This window comes from Aquarana catesbeiana, linkage group LG01 (genome assembly GCF_042186555.1).
Source record: "Aquarana catesbeiana isolate 2022-GZ linkage group LG01, ASM4218655v1, whole genome shotgun sequence".
Taxonomy (NCBI): Eukaryota; Metazoa; Chordata; class Amphibia; order Anura; family Ranidae; genus Aquarana; species Aquarana catesbeiana.
The window spans coordinates 682,294,295-682,316,097 of record NC_133324.1 but is presented as its reverse complement, the minus strand read 5'-3'; the positions used below and the strand labels follow the sequence as shown (position 1 = coordinate 682,316,097).

General features: G+C 42.0%; 1 protein-coding gene across 1 annotated transcript in view; it reads left to right on the top strand.

The window, feature by feature from the left end:
• PRSS12 (serine protease 12) overlaps positions 1–21,803 on the top strand; it is a 321,958-nt gene that overhangs the window by 129,105 nt on the left and 171,050 nt on the right. The window contains exon 7 of the mRNA XM_073603187.1: positions 8,900–9,096. Coding sequence (XP_073459288.1) covers positions 8,900–9,096 — 197 coding nt within the window. The remainder of the gene's footprint in view (positions 1–8,899; positions 9,097–21,803) is intronic.

Genomic DNA, 21,803 nt, shown 5'->3' with positions numbered 1-21,803 from the left:
TTGGTAGACTCTGCCCCCTTCCGTGAGTTTGTGGAATGTGCGGTTCCTCAGTGGCAGGTACCCAAACGCCACTTTTTCTCACAGAAGGCGATTCCGGCTCTCTACCGGCATGTGGAAGGCAATGTCCATGCCTCGCTGGACAGGGCGGTCAGCGGTAAGGTGCATATTACCGCTGACTCATGGTCCAGCAGGCATGGACAGGGACGTTACCTAAGTTTCACGGCACATTGGGTGACTCTGCTGGCAGCTGGGAAGGATGCAGGACAAGGTGCAGTAGTGTTGGAGGTTGTTCCGCCACCACGCCTCCAAAATGCTGATTGTGACACACCTCTCTCCTCCACCCCCTCCTCTTCTTCTTCCTCCATGGCCTCTTCCTCGGAACCAGCGGTGCTCTGTAGTCGTTCAAGGGGCTACGCAAGTACGCAGGCCAAAAGATGCCATGCGGTGCTTGAGCTGGTGTGCTTGGGGGACAGGAGCCACACTGGGGCAGAGGTTCTGTCAGCTCTGCAGGGGCAGGTTCAGAGGTGGTTGACGCCACGCCAACTTAAGGCAGGAATGGTGGTTTGCGACAATGGCACCAACCTCCTCTCTGCCCTCCGACAGGGACAAATGACCCATGTGCCCTGTTTGGCTCACGTCCTTAACTTGGTGGTGCAGCGGTTCTTGGGCAGGTACCCGGGCTTACAGGATGTCCTGAGGCAGGCCAGGAAAGTCTGTGTGCATTTCCGCCGGTCATATAATGCCAGTGCTCGGCTGACGGACCTCCAAAAGGAGTTTAACCTGCCGAAGAACCGCCTAATCTGTGACATGCCCACCAGGTGGAACTCAACGTTGGCCATGCTGCAGCGGCTGCACACGCAGCAGAGGGCCATCAATGAGTACCTGTGCGACTATGGCACCAGGACAGGGTCAGGGGAGCTTGGTTTTTTTTCCCCACGCCAGTGGGCCATGATCAGGGATGCATGCACTGTCCTGTCACCATTCGAGGAGGCCACGAGGATGGTGAGCAGTGACAGTGCATGCATCAGTGACACTGTCCCCCTTGTCCACCTGTTGGAGCACACGCTGCGTGGAATAATGGACAGGGCACTTGAGGCAGAACAGAGGCAGGAAGAGGAGGACTTCCTTAGCTCTCAAGGCCCCCTTTATCCAGACAGTGTTCCTGCGTGCCCGCCGATCACACAGGAAGAGGAGGAGGAGGAGGAGGAGGAAGATTGTGTCAGTATGGAGGTGGAGCCTGGCACTCAGCATCAGCAGCAGTCTTTAAGGGATCAGTCCCAAGAAACACATGGACTTGTACGTGGCTGGGAGGAGGTGGCTGCGGACGTTGTCGTCCTTAGTGACCCAGAGGACTCCGGACCGAATGCCTCAGCAAACCTACGCTGCATGGCCTCCCTGATCCTGCAAAGCCTGCGTAAGGATCCTCGTATTCGTGGTATCAAGGAGAAGGACCAATACTGGCTGGCAACCCTCCTTGATCCACGTTACAAGGGTAAGGTTGCGGACCTTATCTTGCCATCGCAGAGGGAGCAGAGGATGAAACATCTTCGGGAGGCCTTGCAGAAAGGTCTGTGCAATGCGTTCCCAGAGACTGGGAGGTTACAAACGCCTGTTTCTGGACAACGTGTTGCTGAGGCTTCGGTCAGTCAAAGAAGGAGCGGTGGAGAAGGTGGCCGTCTGACCGATGCGTTCAGACAATTTTTTGGTCCGCAGCCCCAAGGTATGATCGGTTCCAGCAACCATCGCCAGCGTCTGTTTTACATGGTGCAGGAATACCTAGGGGCAAGATCAGACTTGGACACCTTTCCCACCGAAAATCCTCTGGGTTACTGGGTCTTGAGGATGGATCACTGGCCAGAGCTTGCACAGTATGCAATTGAGCTACTGGCCTGTCCTGCATCCAGCGTTCTTTCGGAACGCACATTCAGTGCTGCTGGAGGCGTGGTAACCGATCACAGGGTGCGTCTGTCCACCGACTCGGTCGATCGGCTGACCTTCATAAAAATGAATGAGTCTTGGATCACCACCAGCTACCAAGCACCTGATGCTGATGTAACCGAATAATTTTTTTTGAAATCTCAGATCCCTTCAAAGACTGCCTATGCTGATGCTGAGTGACTATCCCTGAGTAATTATCCTCTTCCTCCTCAATCATCACGCTGATAGCTTGTAAGAACATTTTTGGTTCTGGGCGCCACCACCAGTGCCTAAGGCACAATTTTTCAGCCCCTGTTTAACAGGGGCGTGTTAATTACAATTTTTGATGTAATACTTTGCAGCAGGGCTCGTTCCTGCATTCCAACTAGAGTGTCTGTGAGGGGTTGCAGTGTTGTGGCACCAGCACCAGTGCCTAAGGCCCAATTTTTCTGCCCCTGTCTAACAGGGGCGTGTAATTACAATTTTTGATGCAATACTTTGCAGCAGGGCTCGTTCCTGCGTTCCAACTAGAGTGTCTGTGAGGGGTTGCAGTGTTGTGGCACCAGCACCAGTGCCTAAGGCCCAATTTTTCTGCCCCTGTCTAACAGGGGCGTGTAATTACAATTTTTGATGCAATACTTTGCAGCAGGGCTCGTTCCTGCGTTCCAACTAGAGTGTCTGTGAGGGGTTGGAGTGTTGTGGCACCAGCACCAGTGCCTAAGGCCCAATTTTTCTGCCCCTGTCTAACAGGGGCGTGTAATTACAATTTTTGATGCAATACTTTGCAGCAGGGCTCGTTCCTGCGTTCCAACTAGAGTGTCTGTAAGGGGTTGCAGTGTTGTGGCACCAGCACCAGTGCCTAAGGCCTCATTTTTCAGCTCCTGTTCAACAGGGGCATGTAATTACAATTCTTGATCTAATATTTCACAGCAGGGCCCTGTGAGGGCTTACAGTGTTGTGGCCACAGCAACACCTAAGGCCCAAATTTCTGCTGAGTATATAGGGCAGGCCCCTACTTTCAAACATCTAACTTACAAACGACTCCTACTTGCAAACGGAAGGAGACAACAGGAAGTGAGATGAAATCTACCCCTAGGAAGGGAAATTCTCTCCTGTAAGAGTTAATATGGGAAAACAATTTCTCCTTTCCACTGATGCTTTCCAATCCTTGTTCCACAAAAAACCCAAATTTTCAAAAAACATTTTTCATTGGGACAAAAAGTGAGGTGAAATCTTCTGAAGAGGAGGAAAGACAGAAAAACAAATGTCACAGGGGTGATAACCCTTCCCTATGTTTTCCAAAAAGCTTAAAAAAGATTTTTTGGCTGGAGCTAAACGCTTTAAAAATTTACCCGTTCAAAATTACAAAGAGATTCTACTTAACAACAAACCTACAGTCCCTGTCTTGTTTGCACCGCCTGTATACTGCTGTTCAGAGTATATAGGGCCTTTCCTTATTTTAATTTGGGTGCGGGGTTCCCCTGTTCAACAGGGGCATGTAATTACAATTCTTGATCTAATATTTCACAGCAGGGCCCTGTGAGGGCTTACAGTGTTGTGGCCACAGCAACACCTAAGGCCCAAATTTCTGCTGAGTATATAGGGCAGGCCCCTACTTTCAAACATCTAACTTACAAACGACTCCTACTTGCAAACGGAAGGAGACAACAGGAAGTGAGATGAAATCTACCCCTAGGAAGGGAAATTCTCTCCTGTAAGAGTTAATATGGGAAAACAATTTCTCCTTTCCACTGATGCTTTCCAATCCTTGTTCCACAAAAAACCCAAATTTTCAAAAAACATTTTTCATTGGGACAAAAAGTGAGGTGAAATCTTCTGAAGAGGAGGAAAGACAGAAAAACAAATGTCACAGGGGTGATAACCCTTCCCTATGTTTTCCAAAAAGCTTAAAAAAGATTTTTTGGCTGGAGCTAAACGCTTTAAAAATTTACCCGTTCAAAATTACAAAGAGATTCTACTTAACAACAAACCTACAGTCCCTGTCTTGTTTGCACCGCCTGTATACTGCTGTTCAGAGTATATAGGGCCTTTCCTTATTTTAATTTGGGTGCGGGGTTCCCCTTAATATCCATACAAGACCCAAAGGGCCTGGTAATGGACTGGGGGGTACCCATGCCGTTTGTCTCACTGATTTTCATCCATATTGCCATGACCCGACATGACATTAAACCCGCAAGCAGTTTTAAATGAGATTTTTTCCTTTAAAAATGACATTTGGTGCAGGGACTGTTCTAAACACGGGAAACACGAGCCACTTTACAGGCCTACTATAGACACACCCCAGGTACGATATTTAAAGGAATATTTCACTTTTTTTTTTTTTACATTAAGCATCATTAAAATCACTGCTCCCGAAAAAACGTCAGTTTTTAAAAGTTTTTTTTGCATTGATACATGTCCCCTGGGGTAGGACCCGGGTCCCCAAAACCTTTTTAGGACAATACCATGCAAATTAGCCTTTAAAATGAGCACTTTTGATTTCGAACGTTCGAGTCCCATAGACGTCAATGGGGTTCTAACGTTCGTGCGAACTTTCGGTCCGTTCGCAGGTTCTGGTGCGAACCGAACCGGGGGGTGTTCGGCTCGTCCCTACTCTCCATCACAAGTGATGCATTTGTGCCATCATTGAACCCAACTCTTAAATCTTCTTTGAAAAAAATTAGGTCTACACGTTTGTACCCACTTCTTCGCAGCTACTTTTACCTCATCTGTGGCTGGCTTTTGAACTACTTAGGCCCTGGGGATAAGATGTGATGCCATTCCCCTGTTACCAGATCTGTCTTCATTGGCTTCAAATGCTTCCAGCAGATGCTGGTTTTCCATTTTTAAACTATCCATCTTCAACCATCTGTGCACATTGCTCATGTCAATGGTTTAATCTCCATAACAGTGTTTTTCAACCTTTTTTCATCCAAGGCAACCTTTAAAATTTGGCACAATCTTGAGGCACCCCATTCTAAAATATAAAACACTAACAGATTTACATATTGCAGCAGTATCCACACACATAAGACAACCCAACGTTAGAGGTGATTTATTCCTCCACCTTTGCACATTGGTACTGACTACTATTTCAGACTTTCTCTTCTCCCTTAGTTTCTCCCTCTCACTCTGCTAATGCGAACCCAATGCTGACAGAGAGCAGCAGGAAAGGGGCAAACAAGGACAACGTCAGGCGCCCAACGTCCTATCAACCTATGGCGTCATCAGTTGTTAGGATTCCAGCAGCTGGTCTGCATGGTGCTAAAGGTTGTAATTCTGCACAACAAAAACTTGTGGCTTTGTGTAAAAGGCAGACTAGACCCACCACTAGTTTGTTGACAATTTTGGGGCAGTTTTAGACACCTCTAAAGAACCCAGATGGCACCTTTAGGGTGCCGTGGAACCCTGGTTGAAAAGGGCTGGCATAACGCAACACAAAAAATGCATGTTGCCTTGATAGGCATTGCCTTGCCCTGAATGTGGCTCCTCTCCTGGAGAAAGGAGTTTCTTTATCCATGACCTTGTACATTTTGCCCCCAAATTTTTTGGGCAATTGGGAACAATTTTTAGGCGTTTGCCAAGGCACCCCTGACGAACCCAGAAGGCACCCCAGGGTGCCATGGCACCCTGGCTGAAAATGGCTGCTCCATAAACATTCTGTAGCTTTCTGTGGATGTTGGATGGCCTGCATGCCTCCTTCATCAAGAACTCTGTGATGGCATGTTGCATGTTGAAATCTATTATTTAACTGTAATGAAAAAGAAGAGTGATCACTTTTGCATTATTTTCGGCACAGCCTTCGAATACCAGTGGATTATTGAAAACATTAGGGACCACCCAAACTTTCTGGTTATCTGATGCAGAAAACAGCATTGATGATTTAGTTCAGGATTGACTCCTTACTATCCTGAACTGAACAGAATCCTATAGTCCTAGCTTCACCGACATTAGCATTCAATATTGTTACGTCTGCAAGGGTTTATCTCTTCAATGCTGTGGCTTTGGAAATATGTAATATATATGAATACATAAATAAAAATGACCTGTGTTTTTTTCTAAGACAAAAATATTCTTTTTGATAATTGTTGTTTGGTTAGACTGTGTGGCCAGTGTCCTACTGACTTTGGTATCTGTTTAAAATGCATAATAAAAGCAGTTTTCTGCTATATATTCAATGTCAGTGCATGGTAAAGGGAAAAGCATCCTGTAAAACAGGCTTGGTAGAAATATGAAGGGTCATTATTTTATGTTGAAGACCCTTGTGGTTTTAAGATCTTTCAACACATGTTTTAGAGGACTACACCACCCACGATGGGGACTTGTGTATTCATCCTGAACAATGATACTTTCATAGCTTGCATTCATACATATGGAGCCCACACTTGCAGGCTTCTGTGTTGTGTCTGCTGCTTTCCTTTGTGTCTTGTCTTTTGATTGTATAGAAATGTACATTTCCTTTCTTGTCTGTGTTCTTTTTAAAGCGGCACATTCATTTTTAGTTAAATAGTAACACTTGTGTCTTGGCAGCTCAGGGTCTTAAAGTCTAAATCTGGATACCTAAAAAATATTTAAAATTGCCTTCCCCTACTTTGATTAGGAATGGTAGAGTTTGTTTTTTAGAGGATGGGCCAGCACACTGTAATACTATAATTGAAAAATTATTAAATGGTGCGCTGACTTTCGGATAAAAAAAAACATGGTGCGCTGACTTCTAATGCATTCTAAATGCATTAAATACATTCACCTTAACACAACATATAACAATATGAATATAATGATAATTACAAAAAGACTCACAATAAAAAGTTTATTCAGTAACTAATGTACTCCCAAATGCAAAATACAATATCCAGTGTGAGGACTGTGCTCCGGTCAAACAATATGCACTTTGAAGTGAATATCCAAATGTGTTTCCAATCACCAAACACCAGATGCAATGCTTGCGTACCTCCAACGTTGACCATAGAGGTCAATGAACACATATAGAGATACTGGACTTGTTAGTCCACCATGCGGTTCATAATCACACTTCCATATCATGTTTGTCCCCTTTAAACTCCTGATTCAGCTCAAACACATAAGTAAAATCCATTCATAGCGCAATAAGTTTTTAGAAAATGATTTATTAAAGAATATAGATGATGCACTCACATGTAGTAGGTCTTGTATAAAGCATGTATAAAGATATAAGGATCGGCAGTAATGACTTCTCTGTGATAAACTTCCATATCTTGGAGACACTCAGAAGTGACATCACTGACTTCTTCCGATGCGTTGCGTCACTGGTCTATAATTGGCGGTCCAACAGTCTTCCTTTGTACTAGTCTGGCTGTGACCAATTCCTCAAATAAATCCGTGTGCACTGCGATTAAAACACCAAAGATAATAAGCAATAGTGCTGCTACTTAAATAACAAAATATAAACCAACAAGTGAAAATATAAATAAATGAGAATGCACATATATAACTTTTTCACAGTAGTGCTCAAAGAAAAATAGTTAACATCTATAACTGTGTCCAACTAAATATAATCATAAATAAATGTCCATGAAAAAAAAAGTGAAAATATCTTGCAATTCCACACAAAACATATATGGCAGTCCTCTTGAAAAGTGCAAAAAAACTGATAAAATAACACCAATGCCTCTACCTCAGCGATAAGTGGGAGTTCAGCTCCCTTAGGAAACAGGCTCACCAGATGCTGTTGCCATTCACTCTCGTGTTTGGCAAATTAACTCAGAAATTAAATTGAAGAACCGCTCTTAGACGCCACACTCCGTTCAGATGCTTGACTTTAAACTCCAAGTAGAGACGAAGCCTCCGATAGTGTAAAATCACTTAGGATAGTAAATTTATTAAAAGATATATTGCACTTACATAAGATATAAGTAAGACAAGCTTTAATGTTACATGGTACAAGTCATGCTGGGAGGCACTGTGCTGCGATCTCACCGTCTCTTCACTCGCTAGGCATCAGGTACCCGGAAGTGACGTCACTGGCTTCTCCTGACACATTGTATCACTAGTCTATAATCCAACAATCTTCCTTTGTGCCAGTCTGGCAGTGATGACCAATTCCTCAAAGCTGCCCTTTTTGCAGGTCTCTGACCGATCCTATAGTAGCCTCTCTTGCCAACATTCTTGTACTGGAGAGCAGAAAGACAGACAACAAGCACTAGATTCTTCATCAGTCATGAAGGGGAACATAATTTTATTTATTTTTAAATGCCCAGAATTTGCCTTTAAAGTGTATTCAAACCCTTACAATACATTTCTATTATTTGCTCCGTTTTGGTCTGTTAAAGATATAATTGAAAGTGTTTTGTTATTTCTGTTCAGTAAATACGTGTTGATTTTTCCAGAAAACATCTGAGCTAATAACTGCCTGTGCTCTCTTCTGTGCATAAGGTGCATAAGAAGGGGTTATGAAGAAGAAGAGGGAGGTTGGAAAAGAGGAAAGGTCTGTGTTCTTTGTAATGCATCAAAATTAAGTAAGCATAGCTGACAACATATGCTTTGGAATTCAGAGCCAAAAATACACTGTGTTGTCGTGTCAAAGAGGGGGAAAGGAGCGCACTATATTTCTGGCATATCGACAGTTGTTTTTCTGTACTAGCATGTTTAGAGAGCTGAAATGTAGGGAAATGTGCATATGCATTGTAGAGGTTTATTATGATTTTTATTATGATGTTAATATGTTTTTTTTTATATTGCTTTGACATACACTTTAAGTACAAAGAATGCTCCCATTGACTGGAGTGACTGCTAAGGGGCTCCTTCACTCAATCTACTGGTGATAGCAGTCCTTTTCTGGTTTTAAAGATCTGCCTGTGTCTGAGTATAGGTGTTATTTTTAGTAGAACTGGCTTTTTTAGCTTAGCTTACAGATCTGTGCAGTAAAGTAAGATGAGGGTGCTCCTCAAATTGATTGCGAGGTAATAGTAATTTACAAAAAAAAATCTGTTCATTTATATTTTAGGTATGGAAAGATCTCGCTGGAGAATGACTTTGCAGAGAGTACTGGTATTATCTGGCTGGATGATGTGATTTGCACAGGCAAAGAGTCTACTCTCACACAGTGCTCTAAGAAAGACTGGGGCAAACATGACTGTAGCCATCAAGAAGATGTTTATATAACTTGCAACCCAGAAACTGATCAGCATAGGCCCTTGCCTGGTATGTAAAGGTCTCTATCTTTAGAATGAAAATTCTCTTTTTTTTTTAATTACCAAAAATAGTGGGTTTCAAGTTTGTAAGATATGATAATTTGGGAAGGGGGGTTCATGGGGTTGCAAATGGAACAGGACTGGGCTTCATGTGTCCCTTTTTTAATTGTGAAAGGTTGACATTTATGGTGTATACCTTTCAAGTGACCTCCAAGACAAGTTAAATGCCCAGAGTTTGGAAGTTTGCTCCATAATGACACTTCACCTTTCATACCATATAACCATAAAGTATGAACATTTAGCTGGCTTTGAGTCAGAGACTAACCAACTTAACTCTATGACAGCCCTAGTTTCTTACATACCCTCAAAAACTAAGAATGGAAAAAAAACAAAACAAAGGATCTTGAAGTTTTTCTCTCTTACTATATAAGACAGGGTGATTATAATATGTCATATCTTACAGTTACTTTTGAGCCTAAAAATATTAAAGGTGACATCTTAATGTTGCCATTCATTGAGTTTCTGGCTGACTGCCACTTTGCACTGTCAACGAAACTTAAAGTAATAGCAATTGCTTGGCGGTTGCTGTGGTTTTGTTTCTAAGTAGAAAAGAATAAAGCACTAAGATAAGTAGTGTTTGGAAACCTCAAACGATATTCCTTACATCAGGTGCTAATTAAACATGTGCTTCAGAGATATTTTAATTGAATATATTAGGAACCAACCTTGGTAATGGTGGAAAAATAAGTATTGTTGCAGTGGTCTTTATTGAATGTCTTGACACAAAGAGCAATACTGTGCAGTAATCCATAGTAACCAGTCAGCTATTAGCTATCAGCAGTTTAGTGAAAAATGTTTTCTGAATATTTACTTAAAGTGTTACTAAACCCACAACATCAAAACAATGGGGATGTACTCCTATGCTATACCCGTAAACATATTTAGATCAAAAAGAGAAAAATGGGACCAGACTTTAAAGGCAAAATGACACGTATAACATAGATCAAATCCATATTTTATTGGTTTACAAATGTAATAAAAAAATCACATAAAGTGCAATGTTAAAAAATAAACACATCCAAATGCAATAAATGTCTATAACAAACCCAGTTGTAAACATGAATGTTACTACATGCTATCAGGTGAATGAGCCCTTGTGCATCAATGTGTTTCGCTGATCCGCTTCCTCAGGACACACAAAGAGGGCAAAGGACACTGATTGCACTACAAAGATGAAAAAATGTATAAGTAATTTATACTGTATATACTGTACATCAACCAAACAAATGATGTAACACATCACATTTTGTTGCACTTAAATAAACAACGCATTTACCTGACCTGGATGATAGGATGCGTATGACGCAGTCTCCCTGGGTTGGCACTGGAGCAAAAAGAAAGCAGGCCAGACTTGTCTCACACTAGGTAAACCCAAGCTATAACAATGAAAATACAAGAGACCATATTGCGATTGGGAAATATTCCAAGTATTACGGTGACAAAAAACATGATAAAATATGCTTAGTAATGGTATGAAACATATAGGTACAGTAAAAAAGCATCTAAAGAGGAATCTCTATTGATGAATGTATTACTTTTATTATATTATTTAGGTATACTAGATACATACTACATGTAAATATAAAAGGCAACCTGAGATGATATAGAAAGAGATGAATATGTGTAAATATATATGTGTAAATATAACCACACAAACAAAATATAAAGATTCAACCTTACTTAGATGATGGGCAAAAAAGCCAGTGCAGAGAACCACAGGCCCCAGCTATATCAAAGGTGGTACTGGTTGCAGACAGATATTAGATAAAAAGCTGACAGTGCTCCTAATTTTGCTAGGTACTGTATGGTAAGCCTAGTACTAAGTAACTGGGTATAAAAATGTACAAAAGGAGCCAGAACACTATCTTCCAGATGAAATTGTTCTAGGAGTCCCAAGAGACCAATGAGAGAAAAAGGGGATGGATAGAAATAGCAACCCCATTCCCTCTAAAGCTAATTTGCTGGGGCAAGATAAAAACCAACGAGATCCATGTGCTTACCATCCCCTTTTTCTTTCATTGGTCTCTTGGGACTCCTAGAACAATTCCATCTGGAAGATAATGTTCTGGCTCCTGGCACAGTCCTCACACTGGATATTGTATTTTGCATTTGGGAGTACATTAGTTACTGAATAAACTTTTTATTGTGAGTCTTTTTGTAATTATCATTATATTCATATTGTTATATGTTGTGTTAAGGTGAATGTATTTAATGCATTTAGAATGCATTTATACTTTTTTTTATACCTCAATTTTTGTAATGTTTCTAAACCCACAACAGTATAATCAGTCTGCATACTGTATGCAGTAAAGCATTCTTGTTATACTGACTGTGGAACCCAAAGGGTTAATCCTCTGCACTGTGTAAAAAGGCTGTTTTCCCCCTGTTTTCTCTGTTCCTTCCCTTCGTCCACAGTCCCCAAACCATCTCCTGATAGAACAGAGCCTTGGAGGCACTCTGCACATGCTCAGTTTGGTGTGTATTGCTAGAGCTTTTTTTTTCCCTTGGGAGAGTGCATGTGATCTGCACAGGGCCAATCAGCACTGTCCAGAGGATCAGAGGTCCTGCAGCCTCATAGGACAATCAGGGGAGAATGAAAACTCCTCCTACAAGCTTTAACCGGTGTTCTGCTGGACACTGATAGAAGTCACAAGACTGCTATATACTGCTGATGTGAAAAGGTATTTATCAGTTTATATTTACTAAAACTATTGCATTTCCATGTTCTTTGTACTGTGGGAAACCAGATATAGTGAATGCAGGCTCCTGGGTTTGGTAACACTTTAAGGTTTTAATAAAAAAAGATGCGGCGCTAATACATATTTATCACCTGTGAAATAAATTGATAAAATAATCAAAAATAATGGTGCAAGATAAATAATATCATACTCTAGTGTCCCAAAATTAATTACAGACAAGTATAGATAAACGAATAGAATCCAAAAACCAAAAGAGAAAAGTCCGTGAAAAATCAAGGAAGAGTGCCAGAAAGGGCCACAACAAAGATGAGGATGCAGTGGGGAGAATCTTCTGTGGTTCCTCACACCCGAGGTGGAATATCAGATATGCTTACCAGATCCCATTGACCGCCATTACAGCGGTCAAAAACAGCACAGGGAAATTTTGGGGCTCCCCACAACCTCAGCTTAATGGTACTTCTTAGTCAGCCCAGGGACACAGCATCAGTGAAACGTCCTCCTCCGATCACAGGACACTTTAAGGTTGATTTATTTTATATAATTTAGGAAATGCTGTTCTTGTTCTTGTCTAATTTACTTCCAAGCCAAAGATTTGGAGCAAGATACTGGCAGATTAAAGTTTGAAAAAAGTCAGGTTTCATTATAAATATACTTTTTATGGATTAAAGTGTTACTAAACTCAGGACCCCACATTCATTATATCTGGTCTCCCACAGTACACAAAACAATGCAATTATTTTAGTAAATATAAACTACTAAATACCTTTTCTCATCAGCAGTATATAGCAGTCTTGTGAATTCTGTCAGTGTCTGATTAAAGCTTGTAGGGGGAGTTTTCATTCTATTCTGACTGTCCTATTAGGCCGCAGGACCCCTGACCCTCTGTCTGGACAGTGCTGATTGGCCCTGTGCTTATCACATGCACCCTCCCAAGAAAAAAACTCTCTAGCGATACACACCACCTGAGCATGTGCAGAGTGACTCCAAAGGCTCCATCTTATCAGGACATGGATAGGGGACAGTGGGAGAAAAGGAGGATCAGAGAAGACAGGATCAAACAACCTTTTTATAGAATATGGAGGATTAACCCCTTAGGTTCCACAGTGAGTATAACAAGCATGCTTTACTGATTATACACACTGATTTTACTGTTACGGGTTTAGTAACACTTTAATAGGTCTGCAAACTTGCAGTTTCTAAATTCAGCAATGGCAGCATACAGTTCCACCTCTCTTATAAACATGTTAGTTGCTTGAGTGTAATTGTGATCCTTCAGTTTCAATAATCATTGATTTGCTGTCCTGCAGACAAGTATGAAACTCTTTAGGTCACAATTACATACTTACAGGTATACAGTAAGTTATGCATAATGCAATTTGCTTGAAATGTAATGTTCATATAATTATGTCAAAATATTCTACACAGTATATGTTTAAAATCCAATTTTTGCTTGAAAGCTCATTCATAAAATGTTGAAAAAGTTATAGAAATCCCATGAATGCTAATATTTGTTGAACAGGTCATGAGCTTACTAGTTAAACACAGAATCCCAAATCCCTAATATTCCTAATATAAGTGGTTCAGCAAAAAGATGTTCCATTAATGAAACATAGGGTAATACTACAGCTGGTCTAGAAATGATTGACACTCAGGCAGTAGACCCAAGAGTGCCTGACTGACGATTTATAGTATCCTCCAATTACGTCATGTAGAAAAAGCTCCCAAGCTGCCACAAATGGGACCTTGCCTATACCGTAATGTTAGACATAGCTCCATAAATATTGTTTTAGAATTCAGTGAACTCAGCATGTATGTTATCATACAGTAAAGATAACTGCACATTGGCTTCACACTTATTGGTAATAAATTGCTGATCTTTTGAATTAGAAGTGTTCTTTACCTTCCTGGAATTATTTAGCAAATCCTAATATAACAAAATAGGTGTGATCCCTTTCAAGAGCAGCTGCTGATGATTTGATGGCCTCATGTGGACTCATATCATGCAGAACCTTGCAGCTGGTTTCCTAAAATGAAATACTATTCCAGTTTATCCCACAGGCAGATAGCAATTGCAGATGTTCTTGTTGCTTCGATTGTAGATTACCACTGGTCTGGCTATAGTATGAATGATTTCCCTTTCCAGGGGACTAACAAGGGCAATAATTAAGTGTGACTTTGATAAATAAAGCTGGCTAACGTCTGTGTAACCTGAAATATTCGTAAGAGTAAAATATGCAAACTGTCTGTAAAGACATGAACCATCTGTGCTGACTTAACCGATAATTGTAATTGAAGTTGGATCATGCCAGGTCATACAAAAGCAGCAATGTTTCTTGTTTTAGTTCTTCCCACTATTTTAATGCTGCGTACACACTGTCGTAATTTCCGACAACAAATGTTTGATGTGAGCTTGTTGTCGGAAATTCCGACTGTGTGTACGCTCCATTGGACATTTGCTTTCGGAATTTCCTACAACAAAAATTTGAGAGCTGGATCTCAAATTTTCCGACAACAAAATCCGTTGTCGGAAATTCCGATCGTGTGTACACAATTCCGATGCACAAAATTTCACGCATGCTTGGAATCAAGCAGAAGAGCCGCACTGGCTATTGAACTTCATTTTTTTCCTGCTCGTCGTACGTCTTGTACGTCACCGTGTTCTTGGCGTTCTTGGCGTTCTGAATTTCCGACAACATTTGTTTGACTGCAAGACAAGTGTGTATGCAAGACAAGTTTTGGTTTTGTTGTCGGAATGTCCAATCGTGTGTATGCGGCATTACTGTTAGAGTGACTTTCGCAAAAAATAATTGTATTTGTATCTTGCTTTTGTTCATTTAGTAGACCGTTAGTGCTTCTTTTGCATGCAAAGCAAAGTGAATTGACATTTAACCTTAAATATTGAGCCACATATACAGTATTGCTAGTAAACAGTACATGTGTTCTTTGTTTTTGTTATACACCCCAGAATATGATACTCTAAGCACATTGATCTGTGACATTAATTTTAAGACATTAAAGACATGCCAGGGTGTTATGCCACGTACACACGAACGGTTTTGCTGTTGGAATAAACTCTGTCTTGCATACACACGGTCACACAAAAGTCCGACCGTCAAGAAAGCGGTGATGTACAACATGTACGACGGGACTAGAAAAAGGAAGTGCAATAGCCAGTGCACCACCCTTTGGTCTCCTTCTGCTAATCTCGTCAGAACAGCATACAGACAAGCTTTTTTCCGATAGTAATTAGTTCCATCGGAAAAATATAGAACATGTTCTCTATCTAAGTCCGTCTGAATTTTTGACGGAAAAAGTCCAATGGGGCATACACATGGTCAGAATATACGATGAATAGCTCCCATCGGACTTTTTCTGATGGAAATTCCACTCGTGTGTATGCAGCATTAGGTGTTACTCTGGACTCTGAACAATTCTTTTATCCCCAGATCCAATCATTGTCCAAAGCTTGCGCCTTAACCTACACAACATCTCCAAAATACTCCCCTTCTTAACCAATGGCACCGCAAAGCTTCCAATTCCCTACCTGGTCATCTCTCACCCTGACTACTGCAATTCCCTCCTCATTGGCTTACCTTTATATAGGCTGTGTCCCCTTCAGTCCATTATGAATGCTGCTGCTAGACTCTTCCACCTTACCAACCGTTCAGTATCTGCTACCCCTCTCTGCCAATCCCTACACTGACTTCCGTTCACCCAATGAATTAAATTCAGAATACTAACAAAAACTTACAAAGCCATCCCCAACTATATCACTAACCTAGTCTCAAAATAACAAGCAGGGTCCTCTGATTTCTCCTGCATTGAATTGTATTGTAATTGTACTGTTTGCCCTCATGTTGTAAAGCGCGGCGCAAACTGTTGGTGCTATTAAAAATCCAGTATAATAATAACAATAATAAAGACATAATGAGACATTGTAAATGCATTTTTGTAAATAATTGAAGCAAAACTTCAGACACATATGGTAGACACAAATTAATTCAGCTCTGTAATCATTCTTTAATACATCATTAAATTTTTTTTCAATGTAGTGTAAGTGCTACATTTTTACCTGGCATCAGCTTTTTGCAGATCCCTAAACAGCAGAACTTTAGAAGTGGCAAAAAGAACACATTAACATTCTGGGAGGAAGTAAGCTGTGATCTGCATAGAGGAAGGCCTGTGAACGTGGTGTATTTGGATTTCGCCAAGGCATTTGATACAGTTCCCCATAAATGCTTAATTTACAAATTGTGGTCTGTTGGCATAGATGATAGTGTATGTACAAGGATTGAAAATTGGTTAAAGGAATGTGTCCAGAGGGTGGTGATAAATAGCGTATCTTCTGAACGGTCTTCTGAACTGTCTGGAGTTGTAAGTGGAGTTTCCCGAGGCTCTGTCTTGGGACCAATTTTGTTTCATTTGTTCTGAAATTATATTAAGGTTGGTATAAATAGTTTAATCTCTTTGTTTCTTGACGATACGAAGCTAAGGAGGATAATAACTTTACAGCAGGATTTAGAACTGTGACGGGAGGGCCCGTGGAACTCAGAATCTGTTGGAAAGTAGGGGATGCTCTTGTTTCAGCTCCCCATACACCTCTTATGTCTAAGTCACCCTGTGCTATCTTGGCACAGGGTAAGTGAGAAAATATATCTTGGACTATTGGAGCTTCTGCTATTGTGAGAAAATGTCCTGTGGTTGTACTTATGATAATTAATTTTGTTACGTTGTTTAGCTCGGTGACCACAAGTCTGGGCAAAAGGTCATGTATTAATCACCTAGGCTGTATAAAGGATTAGTTAATTAGCTCATGTTTATTTGTTACAGGTGTATTGTTAGAGTAATATGAGCAGGAGGAGGGAACCTCCTCTAACGTTGTATAAAGTCTTGTTTTATGGTTCTAATAAAAAATAGTCTATGTTAGCAGTGAAACAAGTGTCACCTTGTTTTGTGCTTATGAGCGGTTGGAATATCGGATATCTGAGTCCAGACTGGGAGCAAGTGGTATACTGACGGAAGCACTCAAGTGGAGTGTGGGACGTTCCGTGACAAGAACCTTTATAGGAAGACCTCAATAAAAGAAGACAAATGAGGTTTAACATTGAAAAATGTAAGGTAATACATTTGGGGCTAAATAAAAAAAAATTGAGCGCAAGTTACTCGCTAGGGGGAGAACCTCTGGGGGAATCAAGGATGGAAAAGGATCTGGGAGTCCTAGTAAATCACAGGCACGGCAACAGTATGCAATGCCAAGCTGCAGCAAGCAAGGAAAGCAGACTGTTAGCATGTAGAGTTGGGCGAATGATTCAGCCCGAGCATGGGTTCGGGTCGAACATTGGCTGTTCACCTGTTCAATGAACATCTGAATTATCGGGGCGTTTGACCGTTTGTTTGGCCTGCTGAATGAGCACAATGCACTGCACCGCCGCATTTCTACTTTAATGTCAGTCTAATTTGTCAGGGCCGGTTTCCTGCAGTATATTTCAGGGCATTACTGCACGTTTAACGCAGTATACTGTATATCCGTGTGTTACTGCATATTTAACGCAGTATACATCAGTACGCTACTGTACGTTTAACGCAGTATATATAAGTGCTTTACTGCATGTTTAATGCAGTATATATTCATGCGCTACTGCGCTTTTAACCCAGTATATATCAGTGCATTACTGTACGTTTAACGTAGTATATATTCGTGCACTACTGCGCTTTTAACCCAGTATATATCAGTACGTTACTGTATGTTTAACACAGTAAATTTGAGTGCGTTAATGTACGTTTACCACAGTATATATTTGTGCTTTACTGTGCATTTAAAGCAGTATATATCTGTGCGTTACTGCACACTTAACACAGTATATATCAGTGCATTATTGCACGTTTAACACAGTATATATCCGTTCGTTATTACACGTTTAACGCAGTATATATCCATGCATTACTGCACAATTAACGTAGTATATATCAGTGCATTCTTCTACGTTTAAAGCAGTATATATCATTGCTAGGGATGAGCTTTATGTTCAGGTCGAACATGAGTTCGACTCGAACATTGGCTGTTGGCCCGTTCGCTGAATAGCGAACAATTTGGGGTGTTCGTGGCAAATTCGAAAGCTGCAGAACACCTTTTAAAAGTCTACGGGAGAAATCAAAAGTGCTAATTTTAAAGGCTTATATGCAAGTTATTGTCATAAAAAAGTGTTTGGGGACCTGGGTCCTGCCCCAGGGGACATGTATCAATGCAAAAAAAAAGTTTTAAAAATGGCTGTTTTTTTTGGGAGCAGTGATTTTAATAATGCTTAAAGTGAAACAATAAAAGTGAAATATTCCCTTAAATTTCATACCTGGGGGGTGTCTGTAGTATGCCTGTAAAGTAGCCCATGTTTCCCGTGTTTAGAACAGTCCCTCCACAAAATGATATTTCTAAAGGAAAAAAAGTCATTTAAAACTACTTGCGGCTATAATGAATTGTCGGATCTCGGCAATACACATAAAAGTCATTGAAAAAAAAAGGCATGGGATTCCCTCACAGTCCATTATCAGGCCCTTTGGGTCTGGAATGAATATTAAGGGGAACCCCGACACCAAAATTTAAAAAAAAATGGCATGGGGATCCCCCAAAAGTCCATACCAGACCCTTATCCGAGCACGCAACCTGGCAGGCCGCAGGAAAAGAGGGGGGGATGAGAGAGTGCCCCCCCGAACTGTACCAGGCCACATGCCCTCAACATGGGGAGGGTGCTTTGGGGTAGCCCCCCAAAGCACCTTGTCCCCATGTTGATGGGGACAAGGGCCTCATCCCCACAACCCTTGCCCGGTGGTTATGGGGATCTGCGGGCGGGGGGCTTAATGGAATCTGGAAGCCCCCTTTAACAAGGGGACCCCCAGATCCCGGCCTCCCCCCCTTTGTGAAATGGTAATGGGGTACAAATGTACCCCTACCATTTCACAAAAAAATTTGAAAATGTTAAAAATGACAAGACATCTCCTTAAAAAATAAAAAAATAAAAATGTCCCACATATTCCATTCTTCTTCTTCTCTTGCTCCGCCGATAGACCGAAAAAAAAAAAGCCGCACTGACCTGCCTCCATGGGAGGCTCCTGCCGTATGACGCGTCCTCGCAGGTGACAGTTCTCTTATAACTGAGGGCGGGGCCACCCGCTGATGTTCCCGGGTGACCCCACCCCCGACGCACAGGGACATCCCTATGGCTTCCCCGTAGCGTTAGAGGGGGAAGGGCCACCCGCTGACGTCCCCGGGTGATCCCGCCCCCTCTGACGCACGGGGACATCCCTATGGCTTTCCCGTAGCGTCAGAGGGGGGCGGGCGGGGTCACCCGGTTACGTCAGCGGGTGCCCCCCCTCTGACTCTATGGGGAAGCCATAGGGATGTCCCCGTGCGTCAGAGGGGGGCGGGGTCACCCGGGGACATCTATTCCACCAGGTTGTGGAGCTGTTATCTCTTGGTCCACTTCCCACAGCTTTCTGGGCCTTTTTCAGCACATGTGCAGCCGATCGCACTGTTGCAACCTGCAAACAATGCCTCAAGAACATCAAACGTGGCAAAAACACCAGACATTTGGGTACCACATGCTTGAACAAGGCATTTAACCTCCAACCACTTGTTGGCAAGAGCACCTGAAGCCACACAAAAGGACGCAATTCTGCTTCTCCTTACTCCTCACCTTTCCGGTCTACCCCCGCTATACCTCATGACCCCTCAGCAGCCTCCACTGACAGGAATGATAGTATAGCGCAGGGTGTCCCAGGTCCTTGCAGCACATCTGCCAGTAGCACATCACCAGCTGTAGACTACAGCAGGCAAATTTCTCTGCCCCATCTGCTGCAATGAAATAAAATACAGTCACTGCCACCCACATGCCCAGCATCTAAATTCAAGCTTGTCAAAGCTGCTGGCTTGACAACTCCTGCCTTTCTGGCTGGTGGATTCTGCCCCCTTCCATGAATTTTCAGAATGTGCTTACCACAATGTCAGGTTCCCAGTTGCTATACTTTTCAAGTAAGGCTATTCCAGCTCTCTACCATGACGTGGAAGGAAATGTTGTGGCATCGTTGGGCAAGGCAGTCAGCCACAAGCTCCACATTATATAAAAACTATAATTCTACCACTTTAGAAAACTCTGATTCGGCCACATCTCGAGTATGCCATCCAGTTCCAGTCACCAATCCCCAGGTGCTGGAACTGGAGAGAGTCCAGAGAAACAAAGCTAATAAGGGGACTATTTTCCACAGTTGGTGGTGTCAGCGAGGAGTTTCAATATTTTCCCCCAAAATTTTGCTGGGAATCTTAGTGGATGCAATATACAGGGATATGGGAAATGGTAGTGATACAAACACACACACACGCAGACACACACATGCTAACTAATTTGTGCTACAGTGTTCAAGTTAACAAAGAGTATGCTGATAGGAGGAGAGAGCACAGCAACAGAGAGATGATCTCACCAGTCTGGTGGGTGTCTCTCCTTTCACTTTTACTGCTCCCGTATATGTATTTCATCTGTTTATGTAGCTGCTTTCCTGGAGTTCAGCTTTACAAATGCACATAATAAAGCAGTTGACAACTGGAGAAAATTTGATATGTAGTGCTATGACTGAACCATTTTGTAAACCAGGCTATTCGTCCAGTTAATGAATTGCCTCAATACTTGCATGCAGATTATCTATTGAGAATCATACAATTCATGAATATGATTTCCAGGCATCTTAAGTTTGTGAATGCCTTCAGATCTGCATGCAAATATTTAGACAATTAAAACATCTCGGGTTCTAAAGTAGACACAATTTTAAGTATTAATAAAGCAGTAGTAAACTGCTGGGTGATTTTTTTTTTCTGTAGGGCTACCCCCTCAGGAGCCACTGGTGAATGGAGTATCTCCCACCCTGCACAGCCAGGCACACAGAATTTTCCACAAAACACTGGAGTCAAGAATCAGTCCTTGCAGCTTTGTTTTTTTTGTATTTTATTAGGGGTATTGCACTTGGATAGGGTTTAGGGTATTATGGGATGCCACTTGATCAGAATAGTAGAATTCTTTAGGGACACAACTATATACATTCCATATATACTGTACACTTCTCCTCTACTACCGCAGTCTTGCTTGTAGAAAAACAACTCCCAGAACCAGCTGGCACTGTAATTCCCTGTACACACGGTCGGATTTTCCGATGGAAAAAGTGCGATCGGATTGTGTTGTCGGAAATTCCGATCGCGTGTGGGCTCCATCGGACTTTTTCCGTCTGAATTTCCGACACACAAAGTTTGAGAGCAGAATATAACATTTTCCGACAACAAAATCCGATCATTTAAATTCCGATCGTGTGTACACAAATCCGACGCACAAAGTGCTATGCATGCTCAGAATAAATTAAGAGACGAAAGCTATTGGCCACTGCCCCGTTTATAGTCCCGACATATGTGTTTTACGTCACCGCGTTCAGAACGATCGGATTTTCCAACAACTTTGTGCGACCGTGTGTATGCAAGACAAGTTTGGCCCAAATTCCGTCAGAAAAAATTAGACGGATTTTGTTGTCGGAATGTCCGATCAATGTCCGATCGTTTGTACAGGGCATAAAGGTGGTCTGACAAGAGCACAATCGGACCATAGCAAATGCCCTTTACAGGCAGGGACCGCGGCCCCCTTTGGTAGTGTAGCAAAAAGTCTTATGCCGCGTACACACGATCGGAATTTCCGACAACAAATGTTCAATGGGAGCTTGTTGTCGGAAATTCCGACTGTTTGTAGGCTCCATCGAACATTTTTTGTCGGAATTTCCAACAACAAAAATTTGAGACCTGGTTCTCAAATTTTCCGACAACAAAATCCGTTGACGGAAATTCTTTGTGTGTACACAATTCTGACGCACAAAATTCCACGCATGCTCGGAATCAAGCAGAGAGCTGCACTGGCTATTGAACTTCATTTTTCTC